Source organism: Peromyscus eremicus, chromosome 2 (assembly GCF_949786415.1).
Source record: "Peromyscus eremicus chromosome 2, PerEre_H2_v1, whole genome shotgun sequence".
In the NCBI taxonomy this organism is placed as follows: domain Eukaryota; kingdom Metazoa; phylum Chordata; class Mammalia; order Rodentia; family Cricetidae; genus Peromyscus; species Peromyscus eremicus.
Window position 1 is genome coordinate 98,579,918 of NC_081417.1, and position 20,081 is coordinate 98,599,998.

At 47.3% G+C, this 20,081-nt stretch overlaps 1 protein-coding gene across 1 annotated transcript in view; it reads right to left on the reverse strand.

The window, feature by feature from the left end:
* The window catches only part of Ttc39b (tetratricopeptide repeat domain 39B), a 107,414-nt gene extending 90,764 nt beyond the window's left edge, over positions 1 to 16,650 (reverse strand). The window contains exon 1 of the mRNA XM_059254485.1: positions 16,428 to 16,650. Within this exon, the coding sequence (XP_059110468.1) occupies positions 16,428 to 16,469 (42 nt within the window). The 5' untranslated portion in view covers positions 16,470 to 16,650. The remainder of the gene's footprint in view (positions 1 to 16,427) is intronic.
* Between the last annotated feature and the right edge of the window lie 3,431 nt (positions 16,651 to 20,081).

The following is a 20,081-nucleotide window of genomic DNA, read 5'->3' on the forward strand; positions in this document are numbered from 1 at the left end:
AGAATGTCCTACAGCCTTGTCTACAGTCCGATCTTATGGAAACATTTCCTCAATCAGGCTCCCTCCTCTCTGATGACTCTAGCTTGTGTCATGTTGACATTAAACTAGCCAGCACAGCCTCTTTGGAAATTTGACCTCTGTGGTGAGGATGGAAAGTTCAGGAATGGTCATGGCTGAGTCAGCTAGGCCAGGCAGCCTCACGCAAGAGCAGTGTGGTAGGGAATAGCGTGGCACATCCCAGAACCTGAATGGGAGGGAGCTGGGCTGTCCGAGGAAAAGAGGCAGAGGAGGGCAGCAGACAGGCGGAGGAAGAAGACTAGGACTATTCTGGTCGCAAGGAGCACGGTTCTTCTAATGACTACAGACAGTCACTCAAAGTCTATACACTGGGAGGAAACATGTAATCAGTGTCTGAAAATGACAGGTGGGGACACACAGTGAGAGCAGATCACAGAGGGCAAAGAAGGGTGCGGCCATGTGAGAGCGTGGTCCAGGACTGAGGAGTGGGAACGTCGGCAAAGAGGAGCAGAGCACAGTCACGCTACAGACTGCACAGCAGCGGCCGATGGTGGAGAAAGGGTAAACTGAGAGGCGGAGAGGGAGGATGAAGGCCGGTGCCAGGCGCCCTTTGGGTGTGCGGTGCTATCTGAACCCAGCTGTTTGCTCCAGAAGGGTCAGAGGAGGATGACAGGGTTCCGAAGGCCTCGGCTGAGGGCGAGCGAGGGCTCTGTGGTCTTCACCTCCAGATTCACATCTAACCTACTGTCATGTGATAAACAGACTAATCCTCATGTGGACTGGGCTTGTGTACTTTCAAATGGAAGGCTTCTCCAATTTTCTCTACTGACCACCCCTTTTTGCCCAAGAAATTTTTATGTAACACCAGATATACAGGCATACAAAATAGGAATATAAATCAAACATTGATTAATAATAAATTATAAAAAAAACACTTAAAGACAACTCTTTTTTTTAAGATTTATTTATTTATTATGTACACAGTGTTCTGCCTGCATGTATCCCTGCAGGCCAGAAGAGGGAAACAGATCTCATTATGGATGGTTGTGAGCCACCATGTGGTTGCTGGGAATTGAACTCAGGACCTCTGGAAGAGCAACCAGTGCTCTTAACCACTGAGCCATCTCTCCAGCCCTTAAAGATAACTCTTTAGCATACATTAATTTTACTATTAATTAAAGACGAAGGGGCTGGAGAGATGTGTCAGTGGTTAAGAGAACCTGTTGCTCTTGCAGAGGACCCAAGTTCGATACCCAGCACCCACATGGTTTAACATCTTTAACTCCAGTTCCAGGGGAACTGATGCTCTTCTGAACCAGGCATACATGATGCACAGACATACATTCAAATAAAACACTTATACACATAAAAAAATATTTTAAAAAGCATACAAAAAAGGAAAGAATGATGAAAGCAAAGTTGCATACTAATGAAAAGGATGTGCTTATTTCTCTATGAGGAATTAAGTCTTGGCTGAATATTTGATATTGTAGGACACTGAACATCTTCAGCATTTTTCAGAGTTGAATATTTTGATTTTTATAACAGTCAATGCTAAGAATACCACATAAAAATACAGTATAAAACAACAAAAATGTGTTTAGGCCATCTCAGAAATATTTGTAAATTCTGTCCTAATTCCAAACCAAAATTCATTAAACATTTTTTAATGAAACTCAAGCCAGTAACTCATATATCAATCCTTTTTTTTTTTTTGGTTTTTCGAGACAGGGTTTCTCTGTGTGCTTTAGAGCCTGTCCTGGAACTCACTCTGTAGCCCAGGCTGGCCTTGAACTCACAAAGATCTGCCTGCCTCTGCCTCCCGAGTGCTGGGATTAAAGGCGTGCGCCACCACCGCCCAGCTCACTAAGTAATTTTATTGTTTGAGAATTTTTAACCTATGTATGTGTTTTAGTCAAACCCATTTGTCATTCTATCCCTTCCAATCCCTCGACTGTCCCACCACTACTTTTATTTCCCAATTTAATGTGCTCTTTTTGCCCCCCCCAGTCCAGAAAGTATCTGTTTATTCTTCAGTCTCAGACTGGAACAGTTGACTGGCACATGTCTGTCACCACTTCGGCACTTCTGAAGTATATATTTTACAGACTGACCCTAAATGTCTTTGTTGGCACTTGGTTCAGACTGTAGACTTGGTTAGAATTACTAGATGGTCTATTTGTTGGTGGTTGTATCTGAGGTTTGTCCAGATGCACCTCATTTTGATCATTGGTTAGGGCGTCTTTTTTTCCCCCTACTCTTTACTCAGTAGTTTTCCTTTTTTCATTAATTTGTAGGAAGATGCTTTGAAATCCTCAAGCATTCTCTTCCTAGTAATATCAATTCTTAAACTCAAACATCCTAATAAGTACAACCCAAAGCAAACTATCTTCATACTTGGGCTGAAGAATGATGGGAGGAAATAGTAAAGTCTATTTTCCATGATTCTACCTTGAAAAGTCATGAGAAATAGTCCATGTAATGTGACTGATAGGAAATAAGCAAGTGGCTGGACATCTGAATGGTCAAGCAAAGTCTCCAGGGCTAAAGCACAGTCACGCTCATTCATGAATGTTCCACACCTCCCCGAGGAGGCAAACTGCGAACCCCACCTCATTTAGCTCTGAGTCAGGAAACTGGCTCAGGGTGTCTTTCCCTTGCTTCCCTGGCTTGAGCTATGTCATGTGATAAAACACTTACAAACCAACTCGAGGAAGGAAAGGGCTTGTTTTAGCTTAGAGGTTATAGTCCATCACTGAGAGAAGTCATGGCAAGAACAGAAGCAGAGACCATGGAGGGGTGCTGATCACTGGCTTGCTCATCATGGCTTGCTCAGCCTGCTTTCTTATACAACTCAGAACCACCTGCCCAGGGATGGCACTGCCCACAGTGGGCTGGACCCTCCCATTTCAATCATTAATCAAGAAAGATTAATGTTAATCAAGAACTTGCTTTGTAAACCAGGCTGGCCTTGAACTCAGAAAGATCCACCTGCCTTTGCCTCCTGAGTGCTGGGATTAAAGGCATTCGCCGCCACCACCCAGCTTTACACATTATTTGTTTTTGTTTGGTTTGGTTTGGTGGCATTTTCTTAACTGAAGTTTGCTTTCCAGGTGATCTTAACTGGTCAAAGTGACTAAAATTAACCAGCATAAGCCAGTTCTTCGAAAGGACTTTTTGTTTGGTTTGGTTTTTCAAGGCAGGGTTTCTATGTGTAGCTTTGGAGCCTGTCCTGGAATTTGGTCTGTAGACCAGGCTGTCCTCAAACTCACAGAGATCCACCTGCCTCTGCCTCCCGGGTGCTGGGATTGAAGGCATGCAGTGCAGCTCCAATACCACCACCCCATCCACCCACCCACCCCCCAGGCTCAAAAGGACTTTTACCTACTGTTTGGATCTAAAAACAAAAATCATTCCTATTCAAAGTACATTTTAACATTACTATCAGCAAATGAATATGCAAAGCCACCACAGTCAACGTGGCAGGCGGCAGTACTGGAAACAATACTGCTAACTATCGCACTCTACAAAATCCTTACCATATGAACGCATTTATAAGAAGCAAGACCAATACCTAGTTACTACCCATGAGTGCAGTCAAGTATGTGAATATGCTAGACACCGACTGACAGAGGAGCTAGCACACAGCAACCTGAGATGAGCACTAGGGTTCCCAGTGATCTGATGAGAACACCGAGGGACCCAAAGAGCAGAGGCAAAGACCTGGGATCACTCAGCCAACAGCAGAATCCCACCCGTGTTCTTTCCTCCCGCCCACATGCCTTGCTTGAAACAGAACAAATCTGAAATCCGGATGATTCTGTTTGACTCTCTATCCTCCTTGACACTAGCCGCTAGGACAGTCCAGTTTTCTAAACAGGCCAGGGCCTAAAAGTGTGAGTGTTTCCTTCCAAGTGAAATCTAAACATGCTGGCTAAGCAGCAGCTGCCTCAGGGAATGAAGCAGAACTAGAAAATTAGAGGGTGAACAATATCCTCATCACCTATATGTCTGTCTTCTTGAAAACAGAACACATTTGTACTGCAGTAACTCACGAAGCCCTCAAGCATCCTGGTGATGTCACAGTATCTGTGCTGGCCCAACCTGATCCAAATGCACCCCAGATCTCCAGTCTGCTTTGTTCTCCGCATACGAAACAGTTTCAATATACCTGGGATTTTTAACTTTTTCTAATCATTTTAAGTGTTAAAAATAAACTGAGATAAGAAGAAATGGAGGTACAGAAATGCTAAGTGGAATTGAGGTGACAGTTACACAACTCTAAATTTACTAAAAGACAAAACCCTGAACACATACAAAAGGAGTGAGCCACAGCTCACTCGCCCAGCATGACTGAGAAGTCAGATTAGATTCCTAGCACTGTGTGGAGGGAGGGAAGGAGTAAGCTTTACAATGCGTAAATCACAGCTCAATAAAGCTAGATGGCTGGCCGCTTTGCTTGCTTGCTGGTTTGTTCTCAAGACAGGGTCTCATGTACGCCAAGCTGTCCTTGAACTGTCTACGTAGCTGAGGAGGACTGTCAACTCTTGACCCTCCATCTCCTCCTCAAGTGCAGAGGGTAAAGGCATGCCTGGGAAACCGGAAGTAGGGTGGGAATGTCTGTACTGAGATGACGCAAATGGTCATGAGGTGTTGGGGTTTGGATGTGAAATGTCTCCCACAGTCTGGCTGCTGAGCATTAGGAAGTGTTTGGATCTTAACCCTAATCAGTGGGTTAATCCGTTACGGAGTCATATGAAGAAGACATTACCAGGAGGTGGTAAAGACCAGAAGGTAGGACCTGGTTAGAGGAAGTAGTTGTCTGGGAGCTAGCTCCTGTCCTAGACCCTCTTTTACCTCTTCTCTGCAACACTTTCCCACAGCCATAACATGCTGCCTCACGAGGCCCAGAGACCCAAAGCCACATGACAGAGAACAGGCCTCTCAAACAGTGAGCCAAAGCAAACCTCCCTTAAACTCTTTGTCAGGCATTTTGAGCCAAAGCAAACCTCCCTTAAACTCTTTGTCAGGCATTTTCTTCATCACAGCAACAGAAAAGTCTGACTCAGGAGGGCACCTCTCTCTCCAGGCAGAGAAGACACACCCTGCTGTTCGGAACTGCTAAGTTCTTCTAAGGGGAAGAAAGGCCACAGTTCCTGCTGAACCCCAGGACACATCCCATCCTGGTTGGATGCCACAACAAATGGGCCAAGAGAGACTTCTCTTCTGAGGCAGCCAGGACTGCTGAACAGCTGGAGAGCCAGCAGAGGAAGCTGTGGGAGTGCTAGCACCGGAAGGGCTTGACCCTGATCAAAGACTTGACTAGCCTGTGTGGAAGTGAGGAAGGACCACACTTGGGGCAAGAGACAAGGAACAATAAGACTCTGAAATGGCTAATGCACAAAGCCCACCTGAGTAACCCAAGTACCTAGGACTCACCCCAAACCTACTGAGTAAGAATCAATGGTGAGAGCCGGGCGGTGGTGGCGCACGCCTTTAATCCCAGCACTCAGGAGGCAGAGGCAGGCGGATCTCTGTGAGCTCGAGGCCAACCTGGTCTACAAAGTGAGATCCAGGACAGCCAGGACTGTTACACAAAGAAACCCTGTCTCAAAAACAAAACAAAGCAAAAACCTACTGATGTGAAAACTCAGGGATAGCCATCTTAACAAGCCCCCTGCTCCCCAGCAAGGAGATTTTTGTGCAGATTCAAGTGTGGGAACCACTGAGCCACTGTGAGGAAATGACCATGATTTACCTCAAAGGCAACAAGAAGCCCAGACAAGACTTTAAAAGGCAAGGTGAGAATGGACTTGGTGCATTGCTTTGGGGCAGAGCAAGAGTCCAGAATGCCGTCCAGTGCCCAGGAGTCCTTACATGTCACTTCCTTTACCCTTTCACCTTATACTGTAACTACCACTGATTAAGATGGTCCTCCAGAGTCCACACACTGGACTTTACTGTATTCTTTACTGCAACTGCCTTGAGAGGTAGGAACTTCAGGAAGTGATTACAACATGAGGACTGTGGTGATATGAATGAGAATGGCCCCCATTACTGAATGCTTGGTGGTCAGTTAGTGGAAATCTTTGGGAAGGATTAGGAGGTGTGGCCTTGTTGGAGCAAGTCTATCATTGAGGTTTCAAAAACCCATGCCTGGCCCAGTCTCTCTCTCTCTCTCCCCCCCTCTCCCTCTCTCCACCTGCTGCCTACAGATCAGGATGTAAACCTCCCCATTACTGTTCCCGTGCCATGCCTTGTCTACTTCCCACCATGATGATCATGGACTGTAGCTGGAGTTTTCCTGTGTCCACCCAGCTCCTGCAGCTGCTCAGACCCAAGTAAACACACAGAGACTTATATTATTTATAAACTATATGGCCATGGCAGGCTTTTTGCTATCTAGCTCTTATCTCTTAAATTAACCCATTTCTATTAATCTATAAGTTGTCACGTAGCTTGTGGTTTACCAGTACTTTTACATCTTGCTTCCTCTGTGTCTGGCTGGTGACTACTGACTCAGCCTTCCTGTTCCCAGAATTCTCTTCTCTGCTTGTCCAGCCTATACTATACTTCCTGCCTGGCTACTGGCCAATCAGTGTTTTATTTATCAACCAAATCAGAGCAACACATTCACAGCATACAGAGCAATATCCACAACAATAGACTAACCCTCTAAACCTATTGGTAAGCCTATAACATGAAATCTAATAGGTCTTTTAATAAAAAACCCAGAGAGACAAAGCAACAAGCCACTGCCACATCTCACCTCGACAACTCAACAAATCCTCTGACTGAATGTCTCTGAGTCCTCAGCCGAAAAGGGTCCAGGTGAAAAGAAAGGTTTAGTACCTGTCTCCTCATGCCTTATATACCTTTTTCTGCCCGGCCATATCACTTCTTTCCTAGTGCTGGGATTAAAGGCGTGTGACTCCCAAATACTGGTAGCAAAGGTGTGTGCCATCACTGCCTGGCTGTTTCTCTCCTAGACTGAATCAATCTCATGTAGTCCAGGGTAGCTTTGAACTCACAGAGATCCAGACGGATCTCTGCCTCCCGAGTGCAAGGATTAAAGGTGTGTGCCACCACTGCCTGGCATCTATATTTAACCTAGTGGCTTGTTCTGTTCTCTGATCTTCAGGCAAATTTTATTAGGGTACACAATCTATCACCACACAAGCCCCCAATTAAACGATGCTTCCTTTTAGAAGTTGCCTTGGTCATGGTGTCTCTTTCCAGCAATGGAACACTAAGACAAGGACAAAATCCTCACAAATGGGTTAATATCAACTACTGTGGGAGAGGGTTGCTTACTGGCAGGAATGGTTAGTAATTGTAAGTGTGGGTTATTAGTCTGAGAAGATGACTTAGTTGGTAGAATGCTTGCCTTGCACAAATGAGGCCCTGAGTTCAGTTCTATGAACTGTTTTTAAAATGTGGGGGAACTGGGTTACTAGTTCACATGAGTTCACTCTTTCTTTCCCTGCATGATGCCATCAGTCATGTTAAGACATAGCAAGAAAGTCCTCACCAGATGTAGCATCCCAATCTTGAACCTCAGACTCTCTAGAACTGCAAGAATTGAATCTCTGGTCTCCAGGGGTTACCATCTCAATTACATCAGGAAGCAGTAACCACACAGAAACATGCCTTCCCTACATCCTCACCCCTTACAGAGATGCTGCATGAAAACCCTGTAAGAACACTGACATCTACCACTGGAAAGAAGAGCTACACAACACAACATCCAGAGCAACCGAGGTTACGCCACCTTCTACCTACGTGTCAGTGGAAGAGCAGATGCCCACTGGCATGGCACTCCCCCTGCTGATAATCGCTAAACTCCCCCTGCTGATAATCGCTAACACTGTTCAGTGGTGGACAGAGCTAGAACAGATGGCCCTTTGAGTTCACTCTTCTCCCTTAGAAAAGCGTAAGGACTGTAAATCTGCACCATTTATCCAGCTAGAGTTCTGGGAATTAGTAATAGGAAACTGCATTGTCCCAAGGGAACCCTCAGTGAGGTATGCGGCTCGTGCAGGGGCCGGAGAACAATGCCTGAAGGCTGCTCTTGCTGACGGCACCAAGAGCCAGCGTGTGGGCCAGCACTGATGCCCAGCACGGATGCCCAGCACTAGCTCTGCAGCTAGGAGGCAGGCTGAACTGTTTTTTCCTTCAGATGAGGAAACTGGGAGATTAAGTACCTTGCCCAAGGCTGCATAAGAAACAGGGATTCAAACCTACTTCCACCCAACTCTAGATCTGCTCATACCACTTGATAGGATGTGTCAAACAGACTAGTTTTTCCTCGGTTCTGGAATCTAAGTAATAAGGAAGTGAGCAAATGTAATCATAGGCTCTACAACATATATAAATAAACTATATCCCTAGAAATCACCCAGGTCAAGGGACAGCAAACTAAAAGGACCTAGGAGTACTTAGGTAGTGCCTACCATATGACCTTTGACCCAACTGCTCAAGTGTAGTGCAAACACAGCATTTAAACAAACGGCTATGGTTGCGTTCCCAGAAAATTTTACTTACAAGAATAGATGACAGAAGGCACATCTGTGTTAGGCCTTCCACAGGAGTGCTCAGGCCCTGGCCGAGTGGAAAGGACACTGAATTTAGAGTTAACCTTCTCTGCCTCCAATAGTTGTGTGACCTTGTACCAATCGCTTCCTTTCAGTTTCTAAGATGCACAGAGGCTCCTGGGCACATGTGATTCTCCTGCCTCAGCCTTTGGGGTCGCTGGGACTACAGACGTGTGCTACTGTGTGGGCAAAAGCTCTTTTTGGCAGTGAGGACCACCTCACCCTTTTGGGCTGTCCTTCAGGGTTTCTGTTTTTCAAACAGTAAGCAACAATGATTTTCACTTTCCCGGGTCTCAATCCCATTTCCTAGGAACAGCAGTGAGCAAGGACCCGGGCAGGGCAGGGCCGGACACGTCTGAGGAATTACACAGGCTGTTTCATCACCTGATTCTCAGTCTCTGGGACAGAGCCCGCATGAGTCCCCGCTGCAGTGGCAGCAGAGCCACCCAAAGCTTCTCCTTTCTTCCCACTCTGTCTCAAGGCTGTGAGCACCCAGGAAACTACCCTCAGATTCGCACATCACAGGCAAAATGAGGCTGACTAGGAAAGAATGGCAGCCCCGGGGAAGATGGGGAGGCCTGATTTCAAAGCCCTTCCCCAGAAGCCCATCGACCATTTCAGGCAAAACAGTCCACCAGATGCTCACTGACTGTAACTGTGCTCTGCGGGCCTCTATGTGAGGAGTGCTGCCTTCTGAGGACATGGAGCAGCAGCTGGGCTCTGGGCCTGGTTCCCGTGCGTCAGACCTTGAGTACATGACTGAACTTCCCGACACTCTCCACTCTCTCAGGATGAAACCATCAGACTCCACAGAGTGTCGCCACAATGCCAGCTTGCTCTTTCCTGTCACCTGTAAGGTCCTGCTACCACTGCCCACTCACTGTTCAGGGATTTTAGTCTTTGGGTAACATTTTGGTACAGGAAAACATACTGTAATAATGCTGTAGACGGCTGACAGTATCTACATGAGTACTGACTCAAAACCAGCTTAAGAAGCCCCATATAGCCGGGTGGTGGTGACACACACCTTGAATCTCAGCACTCCCAGGCAGAGGCAGTCTGGTCTATAGAGCAAGTTCCAAGATACCCAGGGCTACACGGAGAAACCCTGCCTTGGGGAAAAAACAAAAAACAAAAAACAAAAAACCACCCCATATACCTGCCCCCAAAAGAAAAAAGACAAAGATACAGGAAGAATCACACAACTCCCCACAGGGGGGCAAGGAGAAAGGGGGAGGGTAAGGAGGGGGAAATGTCAACAAAAACCTCAGAACCTGGCCAAACACAGTCTCAGCCTTGACCTCAGTTCTCTGGTACCCTCTGCCAGAGCCACACCACCTACAACATGGCTAACACCACACTTCTCCTCCTGCTCTCAGCTCCCACACTGGCTACTGAAATTCCACCTCGGAAACCCTGTTCAAAATGTCACCTTCTAGGTGACTGATGTCAAAACTGGAAAGGATTTACAGACGCATGCATTTCAAACTGCTTGCTGCCCATTAAGAATCAAGGCCCACAGGATTAAGGGATGGGCTCTAAGTCACTCCACTGCCCTTCACCAGGATCTCAGTCTGGAACCCAAGTCTTGAGCTTCTTTCCCTCTGGGGGCAGGACACACCTTGAAAACCACACCCTGCTGACCATTCAGAGTGAACTCCCTACACACCAAATCCTGCCTACAGGTAACCGTCACTCATCCTGTACCTGAGAACTTCAACCTTCTCCCGCAGAGATGCCCTCATCCATGTCCCCAGTGCCTGCTGGCATCCCTCCTGTGGTTCTCAGCACAACCATACTCACCCCCAGAGCCCCACCTAGGGAGAAGAAACTTTCACATCCCTAGCACTTCCCACCCAAGACAGACTGCACCATTTGTTAGTCGCCATAAGATCCAACTAACATACACAATGTATCATTTACTGAAGTATTTTTAAATATACAGGCCCCATACAAGTGTCAGCATAATATGATCAAGGCCAAGGTACTTGTCCACAGACCACAGCAAGAAAGAGTCCCCTCAGAGAGGTGTGATGACCTCACCAACATGGCTGCCTGACCACCATGGTGCAGAGAGCCAGTGCATTAGGAGGGAGCCCAGACTCACTGGGCCCAGGAATGGAAAAGGAGAGGACAATGGGGGGGGGGGGGTGAGGGAGTGGGGGATAGGTGGGAGTGGGTAGGTGGGAGGGGGCGATCTCCTCTCCTGCTCCTCCCTGCCTAAGCCTCACAAGTGTGGCAGTGAACATGAAGTGACTCTGGGAGACTCCACTCAAGACTGACTACTGGGCCCCAGAGGGACAGGGACAGGGAACTGTCCATAGACTGCAAGATGGAAACCAGGAGTCTCACGGGATTCACAGTATCCGATTCCTGCTGTAGACCATTAGCAACAGACCCGTGGACAGAGAACTAAGAGGGCAAAAGCCACCTGGAAGAACTGGCACCTGCCCACAGAAGCACAATTGTGCTACCAACTTGAAAGAAGGGAAGTGGGTACCCACGTCTGCAGAGGGGCGGGGAACACCAGGCAAAGAGTTCTGCAGAGGAAGTAGTGCTCCAGGACTAGCTAGGATCTCAAAAGACATTCAACACTCAGGATCTCACCCAAATGGCGGCCTGTTAACCTGAGCTGGACTGAGAGTAACTGATGCTGTTTTCCTTCCACTCACTGGCATTACAGTTTACAAACAACCTTTTATCACAAGCCCGGGATCCCCCAAGACGCTTGCCCCCTTCCCTGCCTAGGCACCCATCCCACAGGAATGGGAATGAGTCCTTCTTATATCCCACCATCTCCACCCAGCCTGAGTTTGCATAGGAACCAGAATTACCACTGCATGCTCCTGCTCCCACACCTCTGCCTCAAGCCAAATCCTCCTCCTCCCTCTACCTGCTCAGGCTCTACAATCCAGCCTCTCCTCTCCAACCCCACACCTCCGTTCTACTTCAGGCCTCATCCCAACTCATGCGGACTGGGGAAACAGGCCCCTGCTCCTCTGCCGCCAACCCCACAACCAGAACTTCCTGAGGCTGGAGAGAAAGACAGAAAAGTATGGAGCCATGGGAAGGGGCGGCGCCTTCCCTTGAGAGTGTGATCGAAGCCTGTGGCTGGCTGAGAACCAACAACTCCTCACAGTCAGCATTGGTTTCAGGCCTTTCTCCTTCCGCACCAGTAACTCTATTTATTATAATACTACTTTTAAAAGTGTGTTGCCAGACATGGTGGCATGTGCCACTAATTCCTGGACTCGGGAGGCAGAGGTGGGTGGATCTCTGTGAGTTGGAGGCCAGCCTGGTCTACAGAGCAAGTTCCAAGCTAGCCAAGGCTACACAGGGAGGCCTTGTCTCATAAAAAGAAAAGATATGTGTCAAACGCCTGGTCTAACCCTAGTAGCTCCTGGGTTTACCTTACCAGACTACAATTCTACCCAAGGCATTTCCAGAGACATCCCATAATCTCATTTATAAAAATAGGAAGGGCTTCTTGGAATCTCTTGAGAAGTAGCTTGAGTAGCTCTTTCTCTTAATTAATAAATTGTTTCAACTCCTCTCTAAGAAGCCATACCCATGCTATCCTTCCCTGAGCATCGTTCTATCTTTAATAAACCTATCTCTGCTTCATACTGGCTCATCCTAAAATCCTTTTCTATGTCAAAGCCAAGAATCCTGAGTTTGCCTGAGTTAAGATCTCTTAAAGATTAATGGACCCCTCGGCCTGCTGCTAGGGAGTATATGGAGCTACTAACAACATTGCCTGATTAAAAACCTTTGGCATCCATTATTTGGGAGACAGAACCCAGGCTCCTTAGCATGTCATGATAGACAGTGCCTCATGGGATCTGAGCCTGCCTTTGCTATGTCCCCTTCGAATCCAGTCCACACCAACTCCCACCCCAGCCTAGCTCTCCCACCAGGGTCCTGACTAGTCCCAATACACCTCTTCTTTAACCATAAACCAGTCCCCAAGCGAGGGTGGCCAGCACTCCCTGCTCCCACCTGTGAGGCTGCTCTAAGTACTGAATGCTCCCTTGGTCTTACAACACTTACTCTGGAGCCTGCATTATGGAATCCTTCTATCTGAATCCCACCCTGATCCACAGGCATAATGGTAACGGGTAACTAACCATCATTTACTAAGGCATGTCCTCTTCTGGGACCAGTAACTACCTCCTTCAAGTGTGGATTTCCAGCACCATTCTAAGAAAATTGTGGCAATCAGTTTCACTAAAATGTCATCAGCTGACACAGACAGAGACACAAGCCTGTCACCCAGGTACTTGGAAGGCAGAGGCAGTATGTGGGAGTTTGAGGCCAGCCTCATCTATAAGGTCAAGTCTCCAGGCCAGTCAGACTACATAGCAAGACTCCATCTTTAGAAAAACAAAAGCAAAACTCTAAACCTCCAAGAGAGGATTTTCTAGATCAGAATAAAATCTTAAAAATCCCTGTGTTAAAAATCAGACCATGAAATCGGGCTGGAAGCGCATGGCTGCTGTCCCAGCTACTTAGGAGGCTGGAACAAGGGGATCACTAAGACCTAAGAGGTTAAGACTAACCTGAGGTACATAGTGAGACCCACACACCTTAGGAACAGGCCATGAAAAGCTCCCATAAGCCATTTCTTCACATGATTCAGTTTCTCCACTTCTTTCCATTATCACTTCCCTAAGTAGCCTTTTTAGATGTCTTTCAAGTTGTATCCTCCCATGAAATTTTAATAACATGCTCTGCATATATTATGTAAGATAATACATATGAAAAAAAAGATAATACATATGGCTTAATTTTCTTACTCAACAATGGGCTCAGAATGACTAATTAAAACTGTAAACATCAAATCCAAAATTTAAATCTATTAATAACCTAATAATTGTATTTACCAAGTCACTTTTAATTTAAAATGCAATTTAGCAAATTATACATATATATATACATATATAAATTGTTCATTCCCATTAAGTGTATGATAATAGAAATGTAACCGCACTTCTCTTTATATAATCTAAATATGCAACTTTAAAAATCAGTTTTCAAGCCAGGCGGTGGTGATGAAGAACTTTAATCCTAGCAGTTGGGAGGCAGAGGCAGGTGGATCTCTGTGAGTTCGAGGCCAGCCTGGTCTACAAATCGAGTTCCAAGACAGCCAGAGGTGTTCAGAGAAACCCTGTCTCAGGGGAAAAAAAAAAGTTTTCAAAAACAAAATCCACCCAAGGGATACTATAGGAGTTTCCCCACCACTATCATCTCCTTGGCTACTTAGGAAGAAAAAAGATTCCCAAAGTAAAGTAATAGCCATGACCTCAAAAGGGGCTCGTACCTCAAAAAAACAAAACTGGGCACTAGAACATTTAGATATCCACAGCCCTAACACCTCAGGACCAGGAAACTGAAGGAGCCCTCAGGGGCAAGTGACTTGTCAGTCAAGGTCACCAGTCATGGACAAGGCCCCTTCTGTCTCATGCACTGCTGTCTCTTCCAATCAGCGCCAGCTCGGCACCTAAGATAATCAGATGTTGGCCATTTCAATGAATAAATGGCCATGGACAAGTTAATCCCCAAAATACATGCACATGAGACAGGCAAAACGCTTAGCGCTCTCTCAGCTACACCATTTTGTCCCTTTTTTTTTTCCCCAGGAGCATCAGAGCAAAGTGTTCTCAAGGGTACGGACCCCTGGATAAGCTGCTTCCGTTCTACACATCTGGTGGACCGGAAGGACAGTCGTGTACACTCAGGGTGGAGCTCTTTAGTCCACTTACAGTCCGGGGCGGGTTACAAGCGTCTCAAGAGTACCACCTACAACACCCTAAATGCACATCTGCTTACCGGCCCTAAACGGTTCCCTGGGTTCTTTCACACATGACGTATCTCCCCACCCACGCTGAGACCTAGACAACCAAAACTGAACCTTGTCCTTCTAAGGTACCAAATTTAAGCAGAGTGAATACTCAGTAAAGACTGGACAAATTTATGCCAACATACCCATACACCATGAAGGATAAACGTAGATTTGACATGAACAAAGAGTTTCTTTGTGCCTTGCCCGTCGCCTGAGACAGACTAATACCTACCATGAAATAGGAGCTTAACAGTCAATCAACGATACGGCAAAACCTCAGGCCTGATCAAACCATTATCCCCCCTGCAGTCATGCATTCACTCAACAAACATGTATTCAAGTCTTTGTGCCAGGCTGCTCTGAAACCTACCTTCCACATGAGCTGAAGTCCTCCTCACCAGCTAGTGAGCTGTTCTCCATTCCTGAGTGTTTTGACTTTTTTTATTAATTGGCAGTTCACACTGAGGGTCCCTTGTCTCAATTATGCCAAGACAGTCCCAGTTTACAGCTACTGTTATGGCTTGCATTTCCCCAACAGCGAGCAGGGGTCAGAAACACCACTCCACAGTTAGGAGAGGTTCAGAGTCTTGTTTTTTTGTTTGGTTATTGTTGTTGTTGTTGTTGTTTCTTTAGTAGGGAAGAAAGAACCCCATGCTAGTGGATGAGGGTGTAATCCAGGCTGGCCTGGAACTCAGCACTAGTGATTCTCCTGCCTCAGTCATCTGAGTGCAGAGATTACAGGCCTCTGTCACCAAGCTCAGGATTGTCCCTTCATTTTCAATACAATTATACTACGTGGTGAGGGGCAAGGAAGCAGTTGGAGACAGGCTTGGGAATAAGCAAGCAATTGAGACCAGGCTGTAGAGAGTCTACAATGCCAAGGACATGAATACTTAATGTATACCCAAGAGGGAGCCATAGAAACTTCTAAGGAAATGATAGATGGTCAAAGTACCTTAAAGGTGTTATTACCTCAATTACAGAAAAGATCTAGGGCTGTAAAATTAAAAAGGGCAGGCAAACAACAGGTCATACCAAAAATACTGCCTAAAGCTATAAATAAGTCGTCACAGAAGAAAGTAGTAACAAATAAGCTATCTCACTGTTTGCCTTGTGTGTAGCTAGAAGGTCCCCCAACACATCCATGCCTTGGACAAGCGCTACTTCCTTGGTATATGGTCTCGGGCCCTCACTGCAAAGCAGGTAATAAGGGAGCTTTGGCTGGCCTTAACTATCAGTAGCATAAAAATCCGTCCTTCCGTTTTTGATCAGTTCTTAAGGCCAACATTTAAAGCACAGTATTTATTCGTTACCAGGATCTTCTGGCAGTAAAGCCAGAATCCTAATTCGTCTCCTCCAAATCATCCACCTATTGCATCATTTGAAACCAAAGCTTTCTCGGGCCACGACTTGTAAAATTCAAGTCAGGTAAAATGGCAGCAGCAGCGGCGGCGGCGGCGGCAGGAGCCTGACCCTCAACTCTGAGCGCGCGCTCCCCGCTGCAGCCGAGTGCCGAAGGAAGCGCTCGAATCAACAGGTCGGGCGCCCCCGCCCGGGAGCGTTCAGACCCCGGCGTCGCGCGAGGACGCGGCGGGTCACTTCGGGAGCCCAGGCAGGCGAGGTCGCCAGCGGTTCTGGACCAGAAGGGACGTTCCCCGGCCTCCGAGCTGAGGTTCTGGCCCTCGCCCCCGGGGTGACTAGACAGCCCGGCCCCGCCCGCCCGCCCGCCCGGAGGACACCCCGCGGAACTTATACGGAAGACCACAGTCGAGTCCAGAACCGCTCCGCAAAAACCCAGAGGGTCCAGGAAGGCTCGGGCCGGCTCCGGGCTGCGGTGCCCGGCCCTGCGGGACGCTCCTCGGCGTGAAGGACAGCCCTGCCCACCCTCCCGGCCAGTCGGGACCCCGCGGGTCTCCGCGTCCTTCCCACGCCCCCCGGGCGCCGGGACCAGCCCGCTCTGCCTGTCTTCGCACCTCATCGGCGTCCAGTTCCACTCGGCTGCCCACGAGCGCCATGTTCCCCTCTGCCGCGGCCGCACACCCACAGGGAACTCAGAACCGACTCTTCCCGGCTCTGGGCTCAGCCCAGCGCGGCTGGAGGCGGAACCGGGGCTGCCCCGGCCCCGCGCGGCCCGGACCGAGCTGTCTCCGCCCCCCGGCGCCGGGGGCTCCACGGCGCACCAGTGCCCGAGCGGAGGCCGCGCTAACGCCCCGCCCCCCGCACGCGGCTCCTTCGGGAGCAGCCAACCAAGGTTCCGTGGGGGCGGAGTCACCCAACAGAGTCAGCGGGCTCCCGGAGGGGAAAAGGATCTCTGGGGTACCCGCCACCCCGAGAGGGTTAAACCGGAGCCTGGAGCCCAGACTAGAGCGCGCGGGGAGCTGACAACCCAAGGTCGTGGCTGCGCTCCCTCGGTGGCTAGTGGTCCACCTGGTCCTTCGTCTGGCTCGCCCAGAGGGCAGCGCTCCTGGCAGATGCTTCTGGAGGACAGCCACGGGTCACTGGTCACCTAGAGGCATCTGACACATCACATGCCCAAGTCCCTGCGTGGAGAGCATCCTCTTCCAGAGACAGGAACTCTCGTTTGCCTCTGTGTTTGCAAAGCTAAGGCGGCAGTGTAACTCAGAGCCCTGTGAGTCTCCCAACCCGGTCCAGGTTGTTCTTGCTACAGAGTCTCTCACTCGGCCCTTTTGTAAATCCGAATAGTTGTATTTCGAGCTTGAATTATCCATGAGGCTAGGGATGCTGTCTTCTTTTAAGGAAGCATCCCCAGGACCCCGTGTGCCTTCTCCATTATCTGTTGACTGTTTAGAAATTGATTCCTGCTTCTAACTTGCAAAATAATTGAGCAATCCAACTGGAAAAGTTAAAGCTATATAATTTAGGGTTGGGGGGGGGGTCAGTTTTATTTTAAATTCCCCTAAGGGTGTAATTTGATGACAAGTGTTACAAAACACCCCATTCATATAGAGCACCCGCAAAATTTCCTATCTGTATTCTGTGGTGTCCAGTAGACGCCAACCGTCTATCACTAGTTCCCCCTTGTTGTATGCAGTCATTTGCATATGCAGTATCTGGTCTATGAAATACTGTTTGCCAGCCTATAAACATGAAAACAGCAAGCCAATTTTAGCTGAGTACTAATCATGGGCTGGGACTATGCTGGGGCCCTTGTATGTTTTGTCTTACTTTCTCTAGACCCCTAGGAAGTGGGACACGGATGGGGAAACTGAAACTCAGAGTTGAAGTCACTTTGCTGGGGTCAGGCAGCTAAGTAAAACAGCCATGCCAGAATCAGAAAGGCCAGTCTGGCTGCAGCACCTAACTGAGAGCGGTCTCTGTGTGCCTACATCCAACACCCTTTTTTTTTTCTTTTTTTCTTTTTTTTTTTTTTTTTTTTTGGTTTTGGTTTTGGTTTTTCGAGACAGGGTTTCTCCATGTAGTTTTTAGTGCCTGTCCTGGATCTTGCTCTGTAGACCAGGCTGGCCTCAAACTTACAGAGATCCTCCTGGCTCTGCCTCCCTCCCGACTTCCCAACCCTCTTTTTAATCCCTGTGGTTTCAGTAGACTAGCTGTGGGGAAGCCGATTAACACATTTCCTGTGAATCACCATGGCATACCATATCACCATTGATACCAGCCTGATGATGTTACTGACTCCAAGTACCTTTGACACAGCAGCAGTAAAGGCCAGTTAAGGGAAAACTCCTTCTGCTCAAGAGAATAGAATCTGACCTGGTTGGAGAATTGACGTTTCAGTTAAGGATGTCAGTCATTGGCTAAGGCACCACCCCTAGCAAGGCGGGCTCACCTGATGAAGCCATGTTAAAGAGGTAAAGTGGCATACTTCTCTTTCTTCAACAAGCTAGTTCACTTTTCCTTCCCAGCATCCCTTCCCCCCAGTACATTCTCTTACGGAGCGGCTGACACACAGCTTTCCTAAGTCTGCCCAGTTTCCTGAGTTACTCAGAAAGCCAAACTTTTTCTTTTCCTTTATCTCTTTTCTAAGGCTATGTTCTCTAAACTCTTTCTCTAAAGCTCCCCTCCCCATCATGCACTTCCATGCTGGCTTAAAGATCTCTTTTTCTTTCCTTTTTTCCTTTATCTTCTCTATTTGCCTCCCTGGGCAGCTGCCGAGAAATACAGTTTGCTTGCCCTGGAGGTTTTTCTTTTAAACTCTCATAAAATTGTCCTCCAACTTCCAATTGAGTTCATTCTTAAATTATTTTATCAATGAAACTAAGAACCTCCAAGAGAAGACCTTGATTTTCTGTATCATTTAGCTACCATGAAGGAACTCCCTAAAATTCTAGTAACACCTTTATACTAAAAATATAAAAAAGATTTTGTAGCCAGGCAGGTAGGAATTATGATTATCTTAATTATAATTAAGAAGAGAGAGAGAGAGAGAGAGAGAGAGAGAGAGAGAGAGAGAGAGAGAGAATGGGCAGGACCACACTTAGCCTGGACCACCCAGACTCACATACCGTGGCCTGGTCACTGGCCCTCTGCTGAAACCTTAACTGCACTTCAGGATGTCCCTGCCAAAAATGGACCCGGGGAGTCTCTGATCTCTTTGACCCTCTTCTCAGTGTGCCCACAAGGAATTAATCTCCTTTTTCTGCTTTTCACTGTTAATTTGGCTTTTTAATTGGCTCAGGAAAGACAGGTGATTGAACTTGACTTTAAGGGCACAGGTCACGACCTTCAGGCTGGTGACAGTCTCTAACCCATAAATAGCAAGAAAAAAATGGTTCGGTTGAGGTGACATACTAGTTAAGCACTGGTTTGATTGAGGTGACATACTGGTTAAGCACTTTTCTACCTGGAGATGGACTAGCATGAAGGAAGGCCTGGGTGTATCCCAGTACTGCAGAGACCCAGTGTGGTGACACAGGCCTCTTATCTCAACTCTGAATACAGACACAAGAGGATCAGAAGTCCAAGGTCATCTTCCAACCACACACCGAATTGGAGACTACCCTAGGCTACATAAGATCCTTGACTCAAAAAGAAATTGTTGCATTGTACTCTTCAAATGGGTGAATTTTATAATTACATATATACATAAATAAATATCAATGAAGCTGGCATTAGAAACACATTCTCAGGGTGCTTAGAAACAGACACGTGGGGCTAGAAAGGACTTGGACGTCATTTAGTGCTAATACCTGTGAAAGTTTCCGTCACCCCCCTTAGCCACCCCACCCTACCTTCACCTCCTTCCTGTCTGGGACCAGACTCTACTCTATTACTCACTGCCTCCAAAATGAATGTGATATGTTTTGATGGGGAATGATCTTGTTGGTAACCGACTTCCTCTCCCATATGCTCTGTTGTTTCATGTTACTTTCAACTCCTCCAGTTTTCCAGAGACTTCAAACTATGTGACTCTAATTAGTGACATAATTACATTATAACGAGAACCAGGATTAATTTTTCAGAAGGGTCTATTTATAAGCTGGGGTTTGGTGGAGGGTGTGCTGAATATATAGATCAACATAGATCAGAGACTAGGCCTGAAGCCCTATGTGCTGTCAGTTCTTGTCACTTATTTGTGTTTCAATTATAAGTAATAAATGTGTTGTAGCCACTGGAACATCTAGTCTCTGGTTTTCGCTCTTAGCAGA